We start from the raw sequence: 22,209 nt of genomic DNA, 5'->3' as shown, positions 1-22,209 counted from the left end.
GAAGGGGCTAATGCCCGAGATGTCATGTAGTGTATATATATATGTTTTCCTCTTGAGGGTAGTGTTATTGACGAATGTCTAATATGAGCCACCTATGACAATAAACTCAACACTTCCGTCAATAACACAAAGAGGCTTTAAAATGAAAATTATGAAAAGCAGTCGACGTTTCGGGCAATAGCTCTAATCTTCACAATACGTAGAGAGGCCAGAGATAGAGCTTAGTTTTTATTGTTAATTGTGCTTGTGCCAACGCAGCAACAACACCATATACATGGTTCAAATTATATAATGCCATTATATTACGTTTACATCCAAATTGGTATAATAATCAATCAGCTGCGCTCAGTCCACTTCTGGATGAAGGCCTCCCCGTGCCTACGATGTCAGAATCAGCATCTGTATTCAGACTGGAGGAATCCGATGAGCTATGAAGCTTTTTTTCTTCTACAGATGCCCTGTGGGGACGCGTCAGGAAGTTACAACAACAATACAAAATATAAGAATAGGTTTTACCCTTTCTGGCAATGAAACAGGTGTTAAGATGTTAAAACACCAAACTGAAACCTTTTGCAAGGAATCATGTCTGCATGAACCACATATACTATGAGAGCATGTGTTTTTTCTTGTTTGCATGTTCACCACAACTATTTGTGGTTAATGCGGACATGATTCCTTGCAAAAGGTTTCAGTTTGGTGTTTTAACATCTTAACACCTGTTTTATTACTCTTTGGTTCTTTCGGTAAAGTCACGTAGGTATAAAATAAAATCAATTAAATCACGACGTTTCGGGTGCAACACAAGCGTCCGTCATCAGGTGGGACAACCACAGCGAGAAACAACTGCTGAAGTGGGCAAAAGGGGTGCTTGTATCAAGAGGCCATATAGGTAAGAGAGGGGGGGGGGTAAAACCTATTCTGAAATTTTGATACTGGCAAGCGAGGTCCCATAATGTAACAATACAAAACCGATAGGAGTGCAAAAACACCAATCGGAATGTAACAATCCGCATAGAACCTGCATATCAACCGATTCCATTGCTCCATCTCCTCAGGGGACGTGGTGTCTTGACGCATTGCATCCGTTCAGTAACAATAATTAAGATGAAAATTATATTATAATAATATTACTCTATTAGAAAACTGTTTTGCTGGCAGGCAGGAGGGAGGGATGGACAGTCACGTCCACAGGATGTGTGGGCTGTCAGTTGTTTTAAAGATTATAACACGGCAATCCATTTATAGACACCTCACTAAAATAATAGCGATAAATTTGAGAAATATATATTTGATTCTAAAGCCTCTACTCGTCTCCCACCAGTGCACGTGCATTCAGTCTTTTTACTCTCTCCCCCATCGCTTTCACGATGTTGAGAATGCCTTAATCATCAGCTGTGATCAATCTCCTGCTGGACAAATGCCTTCCCAAGCTGTGGCGGTCCCCTCTTAGTTCTGCGATTCAGTAGTCGGCCCTGCACTTGTACATGAGCCAGTCCCATCGAATCCCATCTCCCCGCTGGCTGTCTTCTTTGGCCGCAAACTCTCCTTTGGCCGCCACTCAGTAGTTATTCTCGCCCACCAGCCGTCCTCTCGTCTAGCCGATGTGCCCACTTTTCTTAACGGTCAAGAATTACATCTTTAACGGACGCATGAATAATATATCCTTCGCGATAATATTTCGTGAGCCATGTTCTGATGGGCTCGTGTGCTGGATTGTTGCACCGCAGGACTGTGGGAGATGGCGACGGTTTGGGGGTGGGGGTCATCATCCAGCAGCGGATTGGTCACAGCTGTTACTGCTGCACCGGATGATTGTTAATCGTATTGTATCTCAGCTGTAAACATTGCAGGCCGCTGCGTGATCATCTGGTTTTGTTGTCGGTGTGTGCGTGTGGCTCCTTGTTTCACGATGTATGTCACCCAGCCACATCAGCAAATTATTGACAGCTGCAGCACACAACAACAACAACCGCTACAACAACAAAGCGGCAAACAAACAGGAAGAACTTTAGGGTGGTGGGTGTGTGGGGAACGGTGGGGTGGGGTTCAGTGGGGGGTGTGGGGGGTGGTTAGGCGTGTGGTGGATAGAAAGAAAATCAAATCAATGCGCGCCTAACGCCAATGATTTAATAAAAAAACAAACGGAACCGGACAAAGATGCGGCGTTTTCTTTCCCGCGGATGACATCAAAGGAGCGCGGGTGATCTATAATTGGTATGCCGCGTGGCACAGCCATCCTTGATGGAGTGGGCACATCAGCAGTATCTGTGGCCTGAGTCAGCCAAAAAAATGCCGCTATTGACAGCCTTGTCTGCGGCAAATATTGGCACGGGTGACAAATGGCTCGTCTTCGCTCATATTTAATTCCGTTCTTGTTTACCCGTTAAGAGCTATCACTTTGCGTTTCTTGTTTTTTTTTCAGGCTTCCTTCCATGGGGGAGGCTGGGCGTGTGATGATTAGACTCTTATAAGCTGGGTTACGGTTGTGGGGTGGGGTGGTAGCGGTTGACGGTGGTGGGTGGATGGAATGTATTTATCTTTTTTGTTTATTTTTTTTCGGTAAACAAGATTAAATCGGCTGCGGTGTATCGCGAGGAGCCAATCGTAGATCACGGACGGCCTCGGCCGTAATCCGTTTAGGCTCGGCGGCGTGCATTTGTCACATCTCTCAAGTGAAGGGGGCCATTACTGCGCGATGGCGGGTATTATAACGCGTCCGATCGTGGCAGCACGTGAGCGGGCGACGAGCTCATTGGAAGCGACACGTTCTCACGGTGTACCGAGCCGCTCCAGAAACACTTAGGCGAACAACGCGTGTACGCAGACGAATGGACGAGTGAGCGAGCGAACAAATGAACGGACGGACGAACGGACGAACGGACGGATGGCAAATGTGGTGCCAGATGGATCTGTGCAGGGCCCTCCCCTTGCCTCCCCTCCACGTAGCGAACCTGTGATTAATTAGAGGCTGCGAATTAAAACATCACAGTGCACACGGCGCGAGCAGAACGCCTGTCTGCCTGTCCAAGTGTCGGCACAAGTGTCATCTGGCTGTCTAGCTGAATGTCTGTCTGACCAGCTGGCTGTCTTGTCTGTCTATCGGACTGTTCGCCTGTCTCTTCATGTGTTTGGTTTTGTATCTATGTATCTATATCTGCCAACATGTATGGTTACTTGTCTGCCTGCTTGTTTGTCTATGTATCTGCCTTTCTACTTCTATGCACATATCTGTCTTAATATATATCTCTCTGTGTACGTAAACTCGTCAATTTATCTTGTGGTTTGCCTCTCTGTGTGCCTGTCGGCCTACTGGTCTGTCTACTTACTAATGTGTCCGTCTCACTTTCTAATTGTTTACCATCCAACCTGCGTCTGTCTTTGTCATTAAATTTCTACACGTCTTGGCCTGAATATAATTTTTTTTATTGTTGTTAGCCTGCATGTCTTTCTGTCTGCTTTCCTTTTGCGCACCTGTCTGCTAACCGGTCTGCCTCTCCATCTGTCCGTGTCACCTCTGATGCCTCTACTCGCAACCACAAACCTCAATTCAAGTCACTGGCATTGGCTGCAGAGGCAGGGTCTGGCTTTCACTCTCGTTCATCTTTCCGTTTGTGTCTCTGCCAATCTGACCCATTATTCCAGCCACCTGTCTGTTTGTCCCTCCATGTGTCTGTCTGTCTATCTGTCTGTCAGTTCCACCCCCTCCCACCCGATGCCTCTTCTCGCTCGCGCACGCCTCTGCAGCACTGGTTGTGGCTGCAGCGCGATGCTCGGGCGTTCACACTCAGATAAATCACGGGGGCAGCCGCCACGCACGCACGCACGCCACGCGCCCCATAAATCAGCCTCCTCTGCATTTGGTCGGACGTCTTTATTTAATTACACGGCGGCATGCATCCGCATACCCCACGGGCGAGTGTTTCTCCGTGATTATGAAAGGGATTTCATTTTCGGAACGTGCGTGTTTGTGCTTGTTTGTCTCTTTGCACCTTCCTTCACCACCTCTTTGCGTTTGACCTCTGACCCTTACAATCATAACACCTCACTTATTTCCCTCCCTCTCTCTCTGGATCCCTCCCTGTTGACCCGGACACCATGACCCCCGCTAGGAGAGGAGTGAGGAGAGGGACAGCTCCCCCGAGCCGTCCCCCATGCGGAGGCAGCGATCCGAGGAGCCCCCGTCCCCACGCCACTGCTCCCCGCCAGCGCTCGCACACGGATCCATCGAGCGACTCGGTGGGTCACGTGGGCGCACACGGGCCCCTCTACCGGGTAACCTGGGTGCTAGTGGGCATATTCTACGGATCACGTGGGTCCTAGCAAGCATATCTACAGGGTCATCTGGGTGCTAGCAGAATATCCGCTCGCGGGTGCCTCAACCAGGTAACTTGAGTGCTCACGGGCATATCCACCCGGTCACACGTGCTCTAGCAGACACCGCTACTGGGTCACGCGGGTGTTAGTGGACATATCTACTGGGTCACGCGGGTGCTAGCGGGCACCTCTACTGGGTCACCTGGGTGCTAGCGGACATTAATTCTGGGTCACCCTGACATCTAACCTGGGTCATAAACTTCTCTCATGCGTCAAAGGGATCCTATGGAACAAATGTGTTTGAGAACAACCTTTCTGGGTCAAGCGGACGTCATCTCACCTGGGTCACGCACATTCATACTGGTGAACATCTCACCCCGGTCACAAAGGCACTGGCCTCCACATCTCATGACGAACGTCCGTAGTGAGGGCGGTCACGTGGTCGCTCGCTGCAGTTGCACCCTTCGTGCCAGTGTATTTTTCCCGTAGAGACGGGGCTATCGTGCGGATGTTTTGTCCCTACCCACGGGGTTGCGCTCTTACGCAGGTGTGCCCCTACACAGGTGTGCCCTTGCACGGGTGTGCGTTGGTGCGTGCGTGCGTGGCAGGAGGCGTGCACCAGAATGGGCTGTGCGTGGGGCCTGTGCCACTCCCCGCCATGGCCCCGCGGCCCGGCAGCCATGCCCGTGACGACGCCAAACACGACGGCAACGACAGGGGCCTCGCCGAGCAGAGTGAGTCACCGCTCCTCGTCGCCGCTCGTTGCCACCGCGCGCGTGTGCCGTTTCTGTCCCGTTTGTGGGGGGGTGGGGGCGGGGTGGGGGGTGACCCCCGTGTCTTCGCCAAACCGCGATGAAGGCACGGAAACCACAGCGCAGACACCCTCAGCAAAGCGTGTGTCCCCTGCACCCCCTTCAAAAAACTATAACAGGCTCCCCCGTAAACGTAATTTGGCCCTGCTCACACACGCTTCACCGACGCACTATACGTCGCGGCAGCCGTGTAGCCTGAGCTTTTATAAAGATGGGGGAGAGCCATACAAACACTCAAGGGGGGAGGCCGGGCATGATACTGCAATGGCTTAGATGCCCATTGCTTAATTATACTTATCATGTTACTTGATTATAAGAGTTTAGAATAGGAGGCTGAGCCTTCAGTGGGGTGGTGGTGGGGGGGGGGGTTCAACTTCCTCTGGCCACCCCCCCTGCTCTCACTCCCCCCTCACTCGATGCCACGGGGCTGCCTCAAGGACTTTTGTACACGTGACGGTGGACGAGTGGTGGAGGCGCGAAGGTATGGGAGGTGTTTCTGGTGGCAGCGCATCCCACCACGGGATGGAGGGATGACATTGGCTCACGTGCTGGAGCTAGGGGGATTGTTACATCGCAAGTACCGTAAGAAATGCCGATGGCTTGCGGGAGGAGGCCTTCATCCAGCAGTGGAGTGAACATCGCCGATGAGGACGACGACGATGACAGTAATCTGTGATTGATGACGATAGAAGCCGATGTAGTCCCCAGGTCTCGGCAGTGCCCGTTATGAAGTTACGCACGGACGGTTCGCGTGATTCTGTGGTCGTGACAGAATGGTTAGTTTGTAATTCATTGTGAAGTTGTGTTTAATTCACGACAGCGGCAAGCGCAAGGACTCGTGACAGCAGTCAGCATTCATTTGGGCACGGACGCGGCCCAGCGGCAGCATGTTCGCCTCTTGTCGCAGAGGTTCAAGGTTTGAATCCAGCAGCGGCCCCAGTTAATACCGCAGCGTCGTATTAAACGTAGTAATAATACCACGTGCCATCTGCTTCACTCGCATCGGACGTTAGAGAGATCCCCCCGATGTCATTCGCAAGAGCAGGCCATCGTGTGCCCCCGTTATGGTCCACATTTGAACAGATTCGTGAATTACACTGCAAATTATTTGCTTTGGTAAAACCAAATAGCGATCCTGCTCTCTATTGGTACTCTGTATCCATCAGTGAAACACAGTGGCTGTGATAGCCTTGTGCTGTAACAATGGGGCAAATGGCAATTTATTCTAAATCATTATTATTATTATGATCATCATCATCATCCTCACCTTGTGGGAAAGTCAATGGTGGTTGTCCGATGAATAGACTAATCCCTGCCTTTGGAATGTGGGATTTCCAGCACAGGCTGTGCAGGGGCGGTGAATGGGATATGAGCACCAATGCCTTCAACTGCTCATTTGCACAGGAAACCACTTTTGACTTTGACTCTGGGGCAGGGAGTGGGTGAGTGAGTGGGGGGGTCGTTGGGTGTCGGTGAAAACCAAGCATAAACGGTCTCATCAAATGCCTCTGTCTGACATTTGACATTTATATTTCCCCAACAAAATGGCAAGAGCCCAAGGAGCAAACAAAGGTGAACTAACGATAATTACGGCGATCATTCCGTAATTATTAAGGCCAAGGTCCAAGAGGTCGTCACGGCCCTTTGCCGTTGAGGCCGCCACACCCGGCCATCGCTTCTCTCCTGCTGCTAGATCCCTTTCGTCACGCGGCGGCGACGGCGGCTTATGATGCATGTGGCTGCTTGTAATTCAGCACTGTGGAGGCAGCGAGGGTTGGCGGATCACGCACACAGATGTCGCGTAACTCCTTTACCGTGGGTGAACGTCGAGGTGCCCCATACCCTGGCTCGCCAGGAGAAGGCTTGACAGCAAAGTGTGGTGCCAATGAGGGCGACAGAGCTTGGGCAATTGTTGGCGACAGTTCTGGCTGCCTTCCTGCTTTGCCTGTGGTGTTCCCGTGTCTCTGGATCTACACATTTGTAACTTTAACTTTGAACTTCAGACCCCTCAGATGGGATACAATCTACATCTGACCTCCAAGGACCACTCTGACAGTCTCATTACTTCTGTCGCCATCTGGCAACTGCCTTGTCAGGAGGTGGGAGTGCCTCCACTTTACCCCACCACACACGGCTGATTAACTGTGGTGTACTGTACTCAATTATACTGCCGGGTGGACAGAGTCGGTGGAGAGGGGTGGAGAATTTCAGAAACTTGCACCGTCATTTCAGTTGCCATGCCGTGAGATCGAATCTGACCGGCGACCTCTGCATTGCACCACAAATTAGGGGTTGCTTTTTTTCCTTTAAGGGTGGGATGGTGTGTGCTTGTGCCCGTGCATGCATGTGTGTGTGTGTGCGTGCGCGATCGAGTGAGCAAGCGGGCGAGCGGATGAGCGAGCGAGTGGGCAAGTGGGCGGGGTGAGCATGGGGGCGAGCGGTCTAGAGTGGGGCCGCCCGGGCGAGCAGATGTTACGAGCCGCGGGGTGGCACCGATGGGGGCAGGGGTGGGTGTGTGGCGGGAGGGGCTGGGGGGGTGGAGGCAGTAGGAGGGGGGCACAGGCTGGCAGAGTGCAGGGGGTTTGGCAGAGGGGGTTGGGTGGGTACAGACCAGGGCCACGCGAGAGGGGATGGAGCTGTGCGGGGGCGGGGATGAGAGGTATGGGGTTGGGCAGTCGTCCGCCCTTCTCCTCTGGTCCCTTGCTTCATTTGAAATGGAAAAACCTCCTTAGATCGGCCACCGGAACAGATGACTTACGGCCGCAGAGACACTGAAATCCAAGCCAGACCAAATGTTGCGTGGTTATAAATATTTTGTCCTGGGCACCGTGGGACCCGGGATGAGTGATTAGTGGCGATACAGCTTCGTCTGTGCTGCTACATCAGAGCGGAGATTTTTCATATTAACTTTTCTTTCTGCTTTTTTTCTGTCGACCCCCCCTCACCCGCCCCCCACCCCCTCTGCCCCTCCCCTCCGTTCTTCATTACGTATATTTTTTTTCCACCCTGGCACAGGACCCGGTCCTTATGCCTCAAATTGGCTGTAATAAACCCCTCCACTCACATCCACGCAACTTCATCCGAAAATTAAATTACATTTTAAATCATCGCATTAATGAACAGTTTGGGAAGAATATGAAATTTTGCGAGACACGTTCTCGGGTTTCAGACATCGCACACACACGCGCGCATGCACACCACGCGCACACACACGCACGCACACACATGCACACGCACGCACGTGCACCGAATACGCCGAGATGACAAGATGTGGTGACGGTTCCGCGCCACGCGATCAGCATCGCACGGCGGCGTGGGATAAATCGCTCGCCGATTAGCGGCTCCCAAACCCAGTGCCTGCAGTGCTTGCAGTGCTGAGGCTGTAGTGAGATAGACCCCCAAATAAGTTGACGTTGAAACTTTAACCAATTACTCGGTGATGCTGCTGCTCCATTGGTAGTGGTGCACAAGCATAGTCAACAAAACAAAACGAAATCTCAACACCATAAAAGGAAAAAAAGGAAAAATATATAATAGATGATGTTTTGGGCAATTTTCCCTTCATGTTAGCACATCTACTTCTCTTGTGTGGCCGATGTAGATGCAGAGCAGCAACTACAATTTCACATTCAGGGGGTCAAGCCAGATAACAACGCCAGGAGCAGCGGAGTGTAATTGCTGTGATGTCTCCTTCGTATTTGTGGATTCGGGCATTGCGTCGTTATACGTTGTACGGTCTGTTCTGGATGACTGCAGTTGCACGCTGGAGATATGAAAATTTTCCATTTGGACATCAGGTATCCGCATCTGCCATGGTTTGTGCGGACAATCAAACCCAGGGATCTTCTGAGTTGGCACTGTGATATGAATAAGGGTCATTGCATGAAACGTTGCCTATTATATATTATGTTTCCTTTAACATCACAGCGTTATTGATGGTGATTGTTGTCAATATGTAAAGCGATTGTCTGCTCAACTGAGCGTCATCTCACATTTCAGTGCTGGATATTCTGCAATTCTACGGCGGGGATGAGTCTATCCATAGGACAAACGCTGTTAACTTCCCCACAAAAGTGGTACTACTCATGTTGTCGTCGTCTGCAGAGAGGCGACGGGGCTGATTCTGAACCCCTCCCAACTGGGACGTGAACTCGCAACCTTCCGATGGCGAGCCGCTCGCTCTACCGCTGAGCCGCCCATGGCCCTTCGATGCGGACGAGCAAATCCGTGCGATGTCCCTTCTCAGTGAATTTCTTTCGGAGACTTTTTTCTTTTTCTGTTTTGATTAGAATATTTGAATTGTAAAACAGAACAAAAAAAATTGTACATGTATGTATAATATATACTATATTTATATATATATGCCCGGATGATGATATCGCGTCCGACGAGGAAATTGAGTGATGAAAATCAGCAGGTGGGATCCTGAGTCATGGTGACAGTGTGGGGAAGCCTTCATCCAGCAGTGGATTGATCATGGTTGATCTGATGATAACGATGGTAACGGTGATGTTGATATAATTTATACAAAGAGCCACCACGGAGCCTCTTGGGTCTTTCACGCAGGGCCTGCTGCTGTCCACGCCTGTTAACCCATTGCAAGCACAATCCTCTTTACCCAGCCCCCCTGTGTACTCTGTGATTATTGCTCTCATTTCTTCCTTCAATTTTCTCTCTTTCCTTTTATCTTTCCCGCTTTAGATCGCAACTAGGTTATTTATGTATTTACTAGCTGTACCCACCCGGCTTCGCCCGGGACTTGGATCCACCACGCCCGGCCACCTTTGTCTCCCCAGTGGCGATGTTCACACACCACAGCAGTTACTCGTTTGAGGCTGAGTCGACCTAGTGGAGGCCCAGGATTGGTTGAAATAATCGTCACCGGTGGTGGCCGTGAGCGGGAATCAAACTCGGGTCGCCGGATTCGTATCGCAGCGCGCTAAGCGCTACACTACAATGCGTTACGCTTCCACATGAGCGGGTCACGTGACAGATTTGACGTCACAGCTCACTTGGCATGCAAAAAATAGATGCATTATTGAGCTCCCCCCCCCCCCCAAAAAAAAAAAACTAAAGTGTATTTTTATAATTTTTGCATGGTGTACAGTCTGGAAAGTACCCACATGGCAAATTTCAAGTTTGTTGCATGTCGGGAAGTACACTAAACATTTTGAACAGACACACATAATCACAACTTTGCCTTTTATATATATGGAGATATATCCATCCCTCTATACCACTGCAGTCACTCTAGTCACCGGCAGTCAGTCACCTCTTGGTCACTCTTCTATCGCTACTATTGTGGTTGCTGTTCCCATTACCGTCACTTGTCGAATCCTCCACTCGTGTTGGTTGAGGACTATGTTGCACCAGACTCGAGTGTTTCGTCTTATCTCCACACTTTAAACCACCACACTACAGGTCACACACAACAACACCCTCTCACGTACCCACTCACCCACTTACTTACTCACCCACTCACCACACACTGCTTCTTCACTCAAACTGCTCCACTCTGGGATTCCCTCTTCTCATCATCATCATCTCTTTGCCCTCAAGCTCTTACCGAGTACAACTTCCAGAACAGTGCTGATTGTCGCGGACCGCCGCTTGACATTTTCTGGGCGTGTGCTCAGCAATTGTGTAAAAATACCCGATACGGTGATCCTTTGCATCCCAATTCTGTTGACCTGAAAATGTGAAAATTTTTTTTTTAAAGCCAGCACGATAATTAATATCGAGGGTTCACGTACACGCTCGCTCGCGAATCTTAGCCCAGCCCGTGTCGTATCGTCCTACCAAAGCCACCACCTCTCTCTCCCCTTCTCTCTCCCTCTCTATCTCTCGCTCTCTTTCACCCTCTCTCCCTCTCCACGGCAAATTTTTACATGCAGAGCGTCAAGCGGGAGACACAAACACACGGACTTTGCGTGACATTCAAGTTTACAACGGCACTGACCTTGAGTGCAGAGCTTCATGATGCCCGAATATTAATTACCCCACGCGCCCGCACACATGCCGTGCACAGACGAGAGTGTGCGGGTGGATCGGTGGGGGTGGGGGGGGTTTGAGGGAGCGAAGAGGGGAGGCGAACGAGCGGGCGAGACAGGTAGGGTAGTGTAAAATTATGAAGGCTATCACCAACAACGAGTAGGCGCTATAAACAACGGCCCGTTAGGACTTGTAATAAGTGCAGTCCCCTAAAACTAAACAATAAATACATCATTATTGCATCAGTTAATTTAGAAAACTGAAAGCTTGCCCAAACACATCGCCTATGCAGTATCCATTTACAAAATAGGGTGAATCAATCATTTGTGCGGCACGCATGCACACACGCGCACGCACGCACGCACGCATACATGCGTAATATATTTATATTTGTGTGCGTGTGTGCGCGCGCGCGTGTGTTTAAACCTATACGTTGTTTTCAACGTAATTTGATTTTGTAACTCGCTGAGTGAGAGCAGAGGAAGCGTGGCGAGTGTGGGAAGCGATGCGTGGTTTTATCTGCGTTTTTTTTTTACCGTCGCCCAAAACAAGATTCGCGATTGTATTTTTTTTCTTCTCGGGTTTCCTTTTAGCCAGTCGGTGAGTTTCACTCGGGTAAGGCCCCTTTCCCACCCTGATTTTGACCCCGTTGCTCATCCATGCCACGTTGTAATATAATAATAAGACTGATCAGGGCTTTATGTAACGCGTGATGTTTTTTTCTTCGGAACACTGCTGTAGATAGGTTAGCTCGGAGTTGGCATTATTGGCGTAAAGGCACTACCACTAAATTAAAAGGTATTGTCTATACATAATCCTATATCCTGGTGCTCTACATTCCTACAATCCTATGAACTGGTTTATCCATAACACTACTTTATATCTGTGTGCTCTATATTTCTCTGAACTGGTTTATTTGAAATAATATGGCGAGATGGATGTGCCAAGGTGCCAAAATGATCCCCAGAACACCGTTGTGGACCGTTCCGCTGTTCACAATGTAGGAATGTGAGCGAAGAATATTCAAAACACGTTCCTCAGTAGCACTGTTGTGGCCCGACAAAAAGGAAACGTGTACGCAATAGGCAACGTTTCGAGCAATGACACATCTAGTCACGGCACGTAGAGAGAGGTCCAGAGAGGTAGAGTTTGTGTGTTTTATTGTTAACTGTGCTTGTGCACCACTGCCAATGCAGCATCACCAGCATCACCAAATAAATCTCCCAAAGAAGAGAGGTCTCAGCCAGTCTACGTCATACCGGCTGTGACGCATGGATCATAAATTTTATAGGCCCAAAATTCCGAGCAGCCAGCGAAAAGCAGCAACCATTGAAGATGTGATAGGTTGAGAGTTAACGCCTTCCTTCAATTGAGCAAGGTTACAAGAACTTGGGAGGGGGGTGGGGAGGGGTAGAGAGTCGATGGGTAGATAATTCCACGGACATGAACGTGGAACGAAAGCTGAAAAGTGCGCAAAGAAGCATGGCGAGATGCTGCACGCTTGGAGTTACACCGAGAGACAGAGAGAGGGACGCATGGATTCGAGAAGTCACCCATGCAGGTTAGAAACATCACCTTCGAATGTTAACAAACACGTTAGTGGCCTTGCACAGCACACATCTTGGACAAAAGGGAATGATGGCCGGCAGTTGAGACTGTTGACAGCTCATAGGAACATTGGCCGTGGAGACGGAGCGATGAAATCAGCTCAAGTGCAGACGGTTTGGTTGCATAACTCGCACCGTGAGAGATGATGATGATGATGGCTTGGAAGAGGACTTCTTCCAGCAGTGGATTGAACATGGTTGAAGATCGTGATGATTCAGGGACAAATGAACATGATATTCTGTTTGACACTTCACAGACGCATCCCTGCTGTGTGTGATATTGGATTCGCTACATCGCAGGGACTGAGATTCGACAACGGCTCGGTGCGGGTAGGGGTGGGGGACGGAGGTCTTCATCCAGCAGTGGCTTTATCATGACTGATGACGATAGCGACGACGATGATAATGATGCTCATCCGTGTGGCGAGGAGGGTGCATCTGTCTGTTTCGCTCTTGTTCACCCCAACTCCCCCGAGCGAACGGTTAAAGAACGCGCGGCAGAATGAAACGGCATTGGGGGTAGAATTGAGCTTTCGTCCGTCGTATATTGACATCCGCGTGCACGCGCTCTTTACACCAGGGAGACAGGGCCCCCCCCCCCCTCCACGACTCCCCTCCCTCCCCCACGCACCCCCCCCCCCCCCCACCGATACACTTATCAGCAGCCGGCACCGATCGATGCAGACAGACAGCATCACACGGACGGTATGATTGCACTCGACAGAAAATTAATCGAACGAGGACGGCAGGGGAGTTTTGTGTGTGTGTGTGAAAGCGACCAGTTTTTTTAGGGGGGGGGGGGGGGTTGGTGGGGGGGGGGAGTGGAATCAGAAAAGCCACAGCGTAAAGTAACAATAATAGTAGTAATATTAATAAAAAAAGTGTTCCGTGTCAATTTATCTCGCTTACACGCTGATGTACTTTGTTCGTAGCCGCACCGCTGCCAATTACCTTGAGTGGAATGGGATGTTGGGATGTTTGAGCGAGCGAGCGAGTGAGCCGGGTCCTTCGTTTTTTCTGTCCGTCCGTCCGTCTGTCAGTCAGGCTGTCAACGCCGCTCAACAGGTTTAGCGTTGCTCTCATTGCGGACAGCTGACGTCTCGCGTCGATTCAGTGGTGGCGGTGCGGGGGGTTGGAGTTTGGATCGTTTGAGAGATCTCTTTTGTCAGACGATGTATATTTATAATAAAAAAATACTCCCACAGCGCAAAACGGTGAATAAATGCGGACAGACCAACGTTACGTCGCGAGCAGACGGGTGTCATTGAGCCCAGCCGGCGTCATTCACCAACCGCTACTACCACATCCGCCACCAAAAACAAAGATCCCTTGTATAGCTTGTAACAGACTGTTGGGGAAAGTGCTGTTAGCGAGCACCTATGAAGGCCGACACGGCACACGAGAGGCTGGCTAGCCAGTACCACGCCCTTTGTCTCCCCAGTGGTGATGTTTAGACACTGCACCAAGTACTCATTTGAGGTTGAGTCGGCCTAGGGGAGGCCCAGAACCGGCTCAGGTAATCGTCACTGGTGGTGTTGGCCGTGAGCGGGAATCAAACCCGGGTTGCCGGGTTCGTAGCACAGCGCGCCAACCGCTACACCACCACTCCTCACTGCCACCACACACACACACATGAGCGATGGGGCTGCGCTTATCTTCCATGACATTCCTGCACCAGTGGTGGAAATTCCACATTGCTATGGCAGGGATCTCTCTCTACGGGGTGATCGCTTTTAACACTATAATATATAACGAGCGCGTATGGTATCCGTGCCCTTCTTAAGGGGGCACATGGCTGTCGCGGAAGACGGGTGAGGGTCTGCCAGCGGGGGGGTTAGGGCGATGTTGCCATCATTGTCAGTGGGTTTTACCCATCTTGATTTGAAGCTTTCGTGACTGCAGGAATCCATACTCTTTGGTTCTTTCGGTAAAGTCACGTCATCCGGACGGGCGCTTGTGTTGCGCCCGAAACGTCGTGATTTATTTTATTTTATTTTTATACCGACGTGACTTTACCGAAAGAACGAAAGCGTATATGGTTTTTACCCAGTTACGTAATTGCTCCTGTTTGTGGGCGACTTGGTCCGAGTAATCCTCCACGAGTTGGTAGCTCTGCCGACGCTGCGCACATGGTTACGACCGCGACGATGCTGATGATGCTGATGATGAGTCTGCTGCCGATGGTAATGAGCTGAGTTGACGCCCGTGGGGCGAGTGTGGGCACTTAAGTGGCCATCGCGTCACGTGACCACCTCCCGTTCCCGTTGTTCCTGCTGCCTTTGCTCTTTTTTGCGAGTGCGTGCGAACGTGCGTGCGTGTGCGCGCGTGTGTTTTCCGCGTGCATGTGTATATACGCACGCATTAAACGCACGCGTGCGCACGCCCAGACATAGCGCACGCGTGCGTTTGCGCGTGTGTGTGTGTGTACGTCGTCGTATTATGCTCGGGAGGGCCCAGATGAAAATGAATGAGGATCCTGCGCTGTGGCCCTAAATGTCAACCTGAGCCATTTATATTTCAGCAGCGACAGCAGAGTGGAAGGCATAAAACCTTATTCATCAAGCAGAATCCATTAACGTGTCACAGTGTGTGACCGGCTTTAAAAACACGCGCGCCCGCATGTTAATGCGCTGCTCTCCGGCTCAAGGATGTCAATATTTAACAAGTGCAAATGAGAAGCGGCTACGTTTGCAATGCCCTGATGTACGCAGGCCCCCCCTCTCTTTCTCCCCTTCTGCCCCCCCCACCCCCACCTACCCCCCCACACACGTCGTCCTACAACCACCACCAACAACAACAACAAATAGGGGATGTGTTCCTGGAGATGTGACTGACAGGAGCTCTGCCGCTGTTGCGTGTTGTGGCTGGCCTGGATACTCACACCACGTGTCTAGATGTAGCTAAGAGACACCCACACCACGTGTCTAGATGTAGCTAAGAGTCACCCACACCACGTGTCTAGATGTAGCTAAGAGACACCCATACCACGTGTCTAGATGTTGCTAAGAGTCACCCACACCACGTGTCTAGATGTAGCTAAGAGTCACCCACACCACGTGTCTAGATGTAGCTAAGAGTCACCCACACCACGTGTCTAGATGTAGCTAAGAGTCACCCACACCACGTGTCTAGATGTAGCTAAGAGTCACCCACACCACGTGTCTAGATGTAGCTAAGAGTCACCCACACCACGTGTCTAGATGTAGCTAAGAGTCACCCACACCACGTGTCTAGATGTAGCTAAGAGACACCCACACCACGTGTCTAGATGTAGCTAAGAGTCACCCACACCACGTGTCTAGATGTAGCTAAGAGTCACCCACACCACGTGTCTAGATGTAGCTAAGAGTCACCCACACCACGTGTCTAGATGTAGCTAAGAGACACCCACACCACGTGTCTAGATGTAGCTAAGAGTCACCCACACCACGTGTCTAGATGTAGCTAAGAGTCACTCACACCACGTGTCTAGATGTAGCTAAGAGTCACCCACACCACGTGTCTAGATGTAGCTAAGAGTCACCCACGCCACGTGTCTAGATGTAGCTAAAAGACACCCACGCCACGTGTCTAGGTGTAGCTAAGAGACACCCACACCACGTGTCTAGATGTAGCTAAGAGTCACCCACGCCACGTGTCTAGATGTAGCTAAGAGTCACCCACACCACGTGTCTAGATGTAGCTAAGAGTCACTCACACCACGTGTCTAGATGTAGCTAAGAGTCACCCACACCACGTGTCTAGATGTAGCTAAGAGTCACCCACACCACGTGTCTAGATGTAGCTAAGAGTCACTCACACCACGTGTCTAGATGTAGCTAAGAGTCACCCACGCCACGTGTCTAGATGTAGCTAAGAGTCACCCACGCCACGTGTCTAGGTGTAGCTAAGAGACACCCACGCCACGTGTCTAGATGTAGCTAAGAGACACCCAAGCCGTGGTAGAGTATTCCAATGCCACGTCAAGCGAACGCTTCTGGTGCTGACGACGGAACCTGTCGACACAGAGCGGCGCACGCACAGCAGCCGGCTCAGCCGCTCGGCACTGAGTCAGTAGCCAGCAAGAGCTGCGCAGACCGTCATGTGATCACAGTGCGGTAGAACTCTTCTTATCCTCGATGAACGAGGAGGGGGGCCGAACCTGTACCCAAGAACCGCTCACTTGTAGAACACTGCCAGAGTGTTCCGTGTTTTCGGAGATCCAGACAGTGAGTGTTCCGTGTGTTTTGTGTGTTCCGTGTGTGTGTTTCGTGTGTTCCCTGGGTTTTGTGTGTCCCGTGTGTGTGTTTCACGTGTTCCCTGTGTTTTGTATGTCCCGTGTGTTCCGGGATCCGCTGCGCTTTTTGCCCGATCCTTTGTAGCACTGGTCACGTTGACGGGAAGCAAGAACACATCAACAGGGTGGGAGTGTTTTACAAACATTGTCGCTCTTATTGGTGAGACAGCCTTTTGTAGGGTTCCTAGTGCCGTGGTGTAATCATGGTCAGCAGACAATGAGAATCAGATTATTTATTCTCGAGAAATCCGATGAGCTGTTAAGCTCTTCTTGACAGATGTCCAGACTGGACTTGCAACGTAGGGGTTGCATCTTCCATACCCATCACCCTGTGCGCCAGTTGAAACCCCCTCTGTCCACCCAGCAGTATAAATGAGTACATCACAGTCGGTCATTTGGCAGGTCTCCGTGTGGTAGGGTAAAGTGCGGATAACTCCCACTTCTTCTGAGACGTGTCGTTGTTGGGGGCGGTTTGGATCATTTAATCGTCTGGCCTGGTGTTTCAGTGGGAGTGCAAGCGGCTCCCAATAATCGTTTAAAATCCGAGTTGGAATCTCGATTGGTGAGGGGAGGTGACAAGCCCCATGATCGCTGTCGGGTCAACAGAATGACCACCACCATGTGCGGGAGGAAGCCAACAGCTGTTGTCCTGCGGACAAACTCACCCCCGACATAGGAACGTGGAATTTCCACCACTGTCGGGGCTGTGAATAAGGGAGTCGAGCCACCGATGTCTCATTTGGTCACTCGAGCAGGAAATCGCTTTGGCCGCGACTTGATTCTCCTTTGGCGTTGCGTGTGTGAGACGCGCCGTTTGATAGACCGCGCAGATGCGGACGTGTGTTTTTTGCGGGAGGGTTTGGGGGCGAGAGGGAGGAGGGTGGAGGAGGAGGAGGTCGAGTGGCGTTCGTCATCATTTACGTGTATGTATATTGAACTTCTTACGCACCGTACGTAGCCAACCTTGCGAATCGGAGGTGCGGTTTCAAGCTTCGCATCTCCTCTATTGTTGTTGTTGCTGTGGTGGCGGTTCGTCGCGCGACCGTCGCAGCCCGAGTGAGAGAGGGGGCCCTGACGAGGAAATGTCAAATCCTTCCCTTAATTTGTTTATCCGACCGGGCGAAGGAAAAACACGATAGATTAAAGCGATCGCCGAGCGCTGGCAGACGCAGCGCGTTAATTAGCGAACATCCTCTCCAATGCACTCCGACTAATGCTGCGCGCAAACACGGCCGCGGGAAATCTGCTGGGATACGGGGGGGGGGGGGGGGGGGTGAAATAAAATTAGTATTTTTAGACAAAACACAATAAAAAAGACCCACAACAACGCCACAGCCGCCACCTCCACTGTTTAAAAAAAAACGGACAGAGCCAGAGGTCACCTCTGATGAGTGCTGTGGTGTGGCTGTGGTGTCTGATGTTTGATGTCCTAAACAAGGTTTCAGGGTTTTTTGTGGGTGTGTGTGTTGGATTGCCATCTCTGTATTAATTCGTAATTTATTTGGTGATGCTGCTGCTGTTGCTGCTGCTGCGTTGGCAGTGGCGCACAAGCACCGCTAACAACAAAAAACGGAATGCGTTCATCAGTATCAACACTGCGTGTGTGGCCTTAACAGTATATTATAGGCGACGTTTCGGTAAATGGGCCTTCTTCATGGCACACCACTGCGTTAGGTTTTCGCGATTGTGAGCTGTGCAGCTGTCAGATGGGTTTTCGGGTTTGGGCAGCGTTGTCCGATGTTTCGCTTCGCACTCCAACAGCTTCTTCAGAAATCTAAATTACTGTACAACGAAAATGTTGTGACCCGACAATACGTTGCGGCACGACCAGAAAACACAACGGGCAGCTGCACGGCAGCGCAAGCGTGAAAACCCACGCAGCGGTAAGGTCACAAAAATAAATCAAGAAAAGTTTTGAGGGGCTGTTCGGAGATGTCACGAAAGTTAGGGAGAGGTGTGGCGTTGTGAGATTTGAGGCAAGCCAGACCCAGAAAAAGTACCCCCCAACCACCAACCGTCCAAGCCCCCCACCCCCACCCCACCCCCACCCCACCCCACCCCACCCCCACCCTCACCCCCCCTACCCCCCTGCCCCTGCTCAGACAGCCGAGCAAACTTTCTTGGATGTTGTTGGAAATGTTTAAACTCCGGCTGACACTTAAGGTCAAAATATTGATTTCTCCTTCATAAAGCAATTTAATTATTAACTTTTCCAATTAAGATGGTAAATTCTTTATCAAATTAATGTGGGCCCCGTTGCAATGTGTCAAACAGCGACAATGCGCGAGGTCGTTTGTCGGGAAGAATGTAATTTCCTGATATAAAATTGCTTGCCGCGCTGACACCATTTAGAACGTGCTGATAGCCGCGGTGCGGGCCTTCCCGGCCGCACTTGAAATTGACGATGACAAAGGGGGGGGGGGGGGGGGGGGCGCTGTTTTTTTTCTCCAAAACACTGATCTTTGCTAATTCCAATAAAACGCGCGTCGAATATATTTTTTCACGCTTTGTTGTTTAACTTCAGCCGCTTTGTTTTTCCCCCGCTCGGGCCCGCCGACCGATGGGTTTCGACCAGGCGAGAGAGGTGGTCGGGAGCGTTTTGGTTTTATCTGGCAGCTATCGCCTCCCGTGCGCTCACCGCCACTCGCTCTTATTGGCAAAGTCAAATTAACGACAGTGGGGAAACCACCCCCCCCCCTCCACACACACACAAATAAATAACTAATGTTGAAAATAATAAACAAGCCCAAATGAACAAATTATTATTTTTTCTTTCTTCCGTAGGTACGCATTAAAATCCTTTAATAAAAATTAGGTTTTCCTTAATCGGACATTAAGAAGACGTGTGCACAGCTGGTGATAACTTAAGCCACTGGGGCAATCTTAGCAGGAGAAGATGGGCAGCAAAGGGAGGAAACAACTCCCACATGGACACTGCGTGCGTGCATTTGTAGAGAGCTCGTCAAGCGGTTAGCACACTCCGCAATGGGCCCCTGCGACCCGAATTCGACCTAGATCCGACGTGCGTCAGTTGCGATTACCTGAATCGGTCCTGGGCCTCCCCTAGGGCGACTCAGCCACTTAAATACATACCTTTGTGCGGCGGTGTATAAACATCGTCACTCAGGTTTACGAAGGCCGGCCGGGTGTGGTGCTGGTCGCCCACTCCCTTCGTGTGCCGTGCCATCCTTAATAGGTGCTGGCTGACGGCACTTTTCCCGACAGTCTGTTAAAGGCCATACGGGGGATCTTTGGCTTTGTTTTGGCAGGATGAATGGTGCCGTAGTTGTAATGATTAGCAAATCCAGAAGTTCTCGGTTTCCATTTGAGCCTTCGGCGTTGCAGTTGAAACAATGGGGGGGGGGGGGACCAACTTGATTAAATCCCTCTTTGGCACCTTTGTCCACTCAGCAGTGTCTACTGACACACCACAGATAGCCAATCGGCAGGTCCGCGAGTGATGGGGTAAATTGTGGGTAATTCCCATCTCTGCCAAGACATCTGGTCAGCGTGGACTACTCTACATTTGTATATTTTGTTCAGTGATTTGTTTACCTTTCCGATACTTTGCACTTCCTATCATGTTTTTTGTTGTTTTGTTGTTGTAACGTTCTGACCTGCCCCTACTGGACAGGTGTGAAAAATAGCTTTATAGCTCATCGGATTCCTCCAGTATGAATACATATCCTGATTCTGACTCGGCCACAATTTTCACGAGAGATAGGAGCTGTCGATAGGCTCTTCCCGTGGCCTTTCTGCTCGCAGTGGCGAGATCGAGCAATTGCATGGGCTGCACCTTTCCCATGTTTATTTTCGCCCACTCACACCGAGTTACTGGACGCTCACATGCAGCCACTTGTTACGATGCGTTGTGGGGGGAGGAGGGGGTTGTGGAGGGGGGCATGAGCGAGGACACGGGTTAGAATAAAACACACATCCCAACAACGGCGACTACGGCAAAAAAAAAAACACGCGGGAAAACCCTAGCGGATGGAGCTTTATGGGCGACGGTTGTGTGCACGAAAGTCGCTGATGGTGTGGGTTTAACGGGGGCTCATCCTCCCGAGAGCGCTCTGTGGGGGGCACTCACGCTCAGAGTGGGGGATGGGAAGCCGGGTTGGAGGAGGAGAGAAAGCAAGAGAGAGAAGGAGGCGGAGGAGAGAGATGGCAAGACAGAGGAGGAGGGGTTGGTGATTATGAAGAGACGAGGAGGTGGAGGAGGAGAATGATAGAAAGGAGGAGGTGGAGACGGGTGCATGAGAGGAGAAGGAGGATAATGATGATGATGATGATTACGAGGAGGAATGATCATGAATGCTGAGGTAGAGGAGCAGGAGGATGAGACAGGAATGAGGAGGGAGGGATGATTTAAAGGAGAATATTGGGGAGGAGGAGAGACGAGGAGAAGCAAATATAGCTGAGGAGGAAGACGACAGAGAGAGCTGAGGAGGAGAGAGATGCTGATCAGGAGGAGGAGGGGGGGCAGTTGCATCGTTGGTGTGCGGCGTAGCGTTGAGTGGCTGCGTTAGCCACTTAACCGCTCAACTGCTGGGCGGGCGTGCAGGGGTGGGGGGTATCGGATTGGGAGGGGGGTGGGGGGGTCCCTGTGAAACGGAGCAGGAGGAGAAAGCGCTGAGTCGGGTGGCGCTCTCCCTCCTCCCGCGTTGTTCTGCCCACTCAGCGCCGATCCAGGAAACTCTGCACTATTGTTCCCTGCCCGTTCCTAAAATTATGCTTTTATTTTATTTTTTGTTGAAAGCGACTCCGTTCTCCTACGCGATTTCATATTTGACAAAAAATAATAATTCCAAAAATCAGTATGAGGTCAAGGCGCAGCCCTGCAATGTCTCGCTCTCGCCACTGCCACCGAAGGAAGGGCTTCCACTCCAGCTAACTCACCCCACGCGTGGCAGAAGAGTGGGTGTTACCCACACGTTACCCCCACCACACGTTACCCCACCACACGTTACCCCACCACACGTGAACACGACCTGGCGATCGGCTCACTGCGGTGTACCCACGTGTGTACTGTGGGGGGTGTGGCGGGGGGGGGGGAGTCGGGGGCGAGGGGATTTAATAAATCTGGCCTTCTCTTTCACGCTGGACAGACATCTTTGTCCCATGTGGGAGTACCCACACTTTACCCCACGAAGCACGATCTGACCCCTGTGATTTTGGTTTCCCAATGATATTGTTGGGGGGACAGAGG

At 50.9% G+C, this 22,209-nt stretch overlaps 1 protein-coding gene across 1 annotated transcript in view; it reads left to right on the top strand.

Annotated features, from left to right (window-relative positions):
- The window catches only part of DACH1 (dachshund family transcription factor 1), a 168,907-nt gene that overhangs the window by 122,471 nt on the left and 24,227 nt on the right, over positions 1-22,209 (top strand). Inside the window, exons 7-8 of the mRNA XM_078602693.1 lie at positions 4,110-4,236; positions 4,923-5,048. Coding sequence (XP_078458819.1) covers positions 4,110-4,236; positions 4,923-5,048 — 253 coding nt within the window. The remainder of the gene's footprint in view (positions 1-4,109; positions 4,237-4,922; positions 5,049-22,209) is intronic.

This window comes from Lampetra planeri, chromosome 19, assembly GCF_965212315.1.
Source record: "Lampetra planeri chromosome 19, kcLamPlan1.2.h2, whole genome shotgun sequence".
Taxonomy (NCBI): domain Eukaryota; kingdom Metazoa; phylum Chordata; class Hyperoartia; order Petromyzontiformes; family Petromyzontidae; genus Lampetra; species Lampetra planeri.
This window is presented reverse-complemented; position numbering and strand designations above follow the sequence as displayed.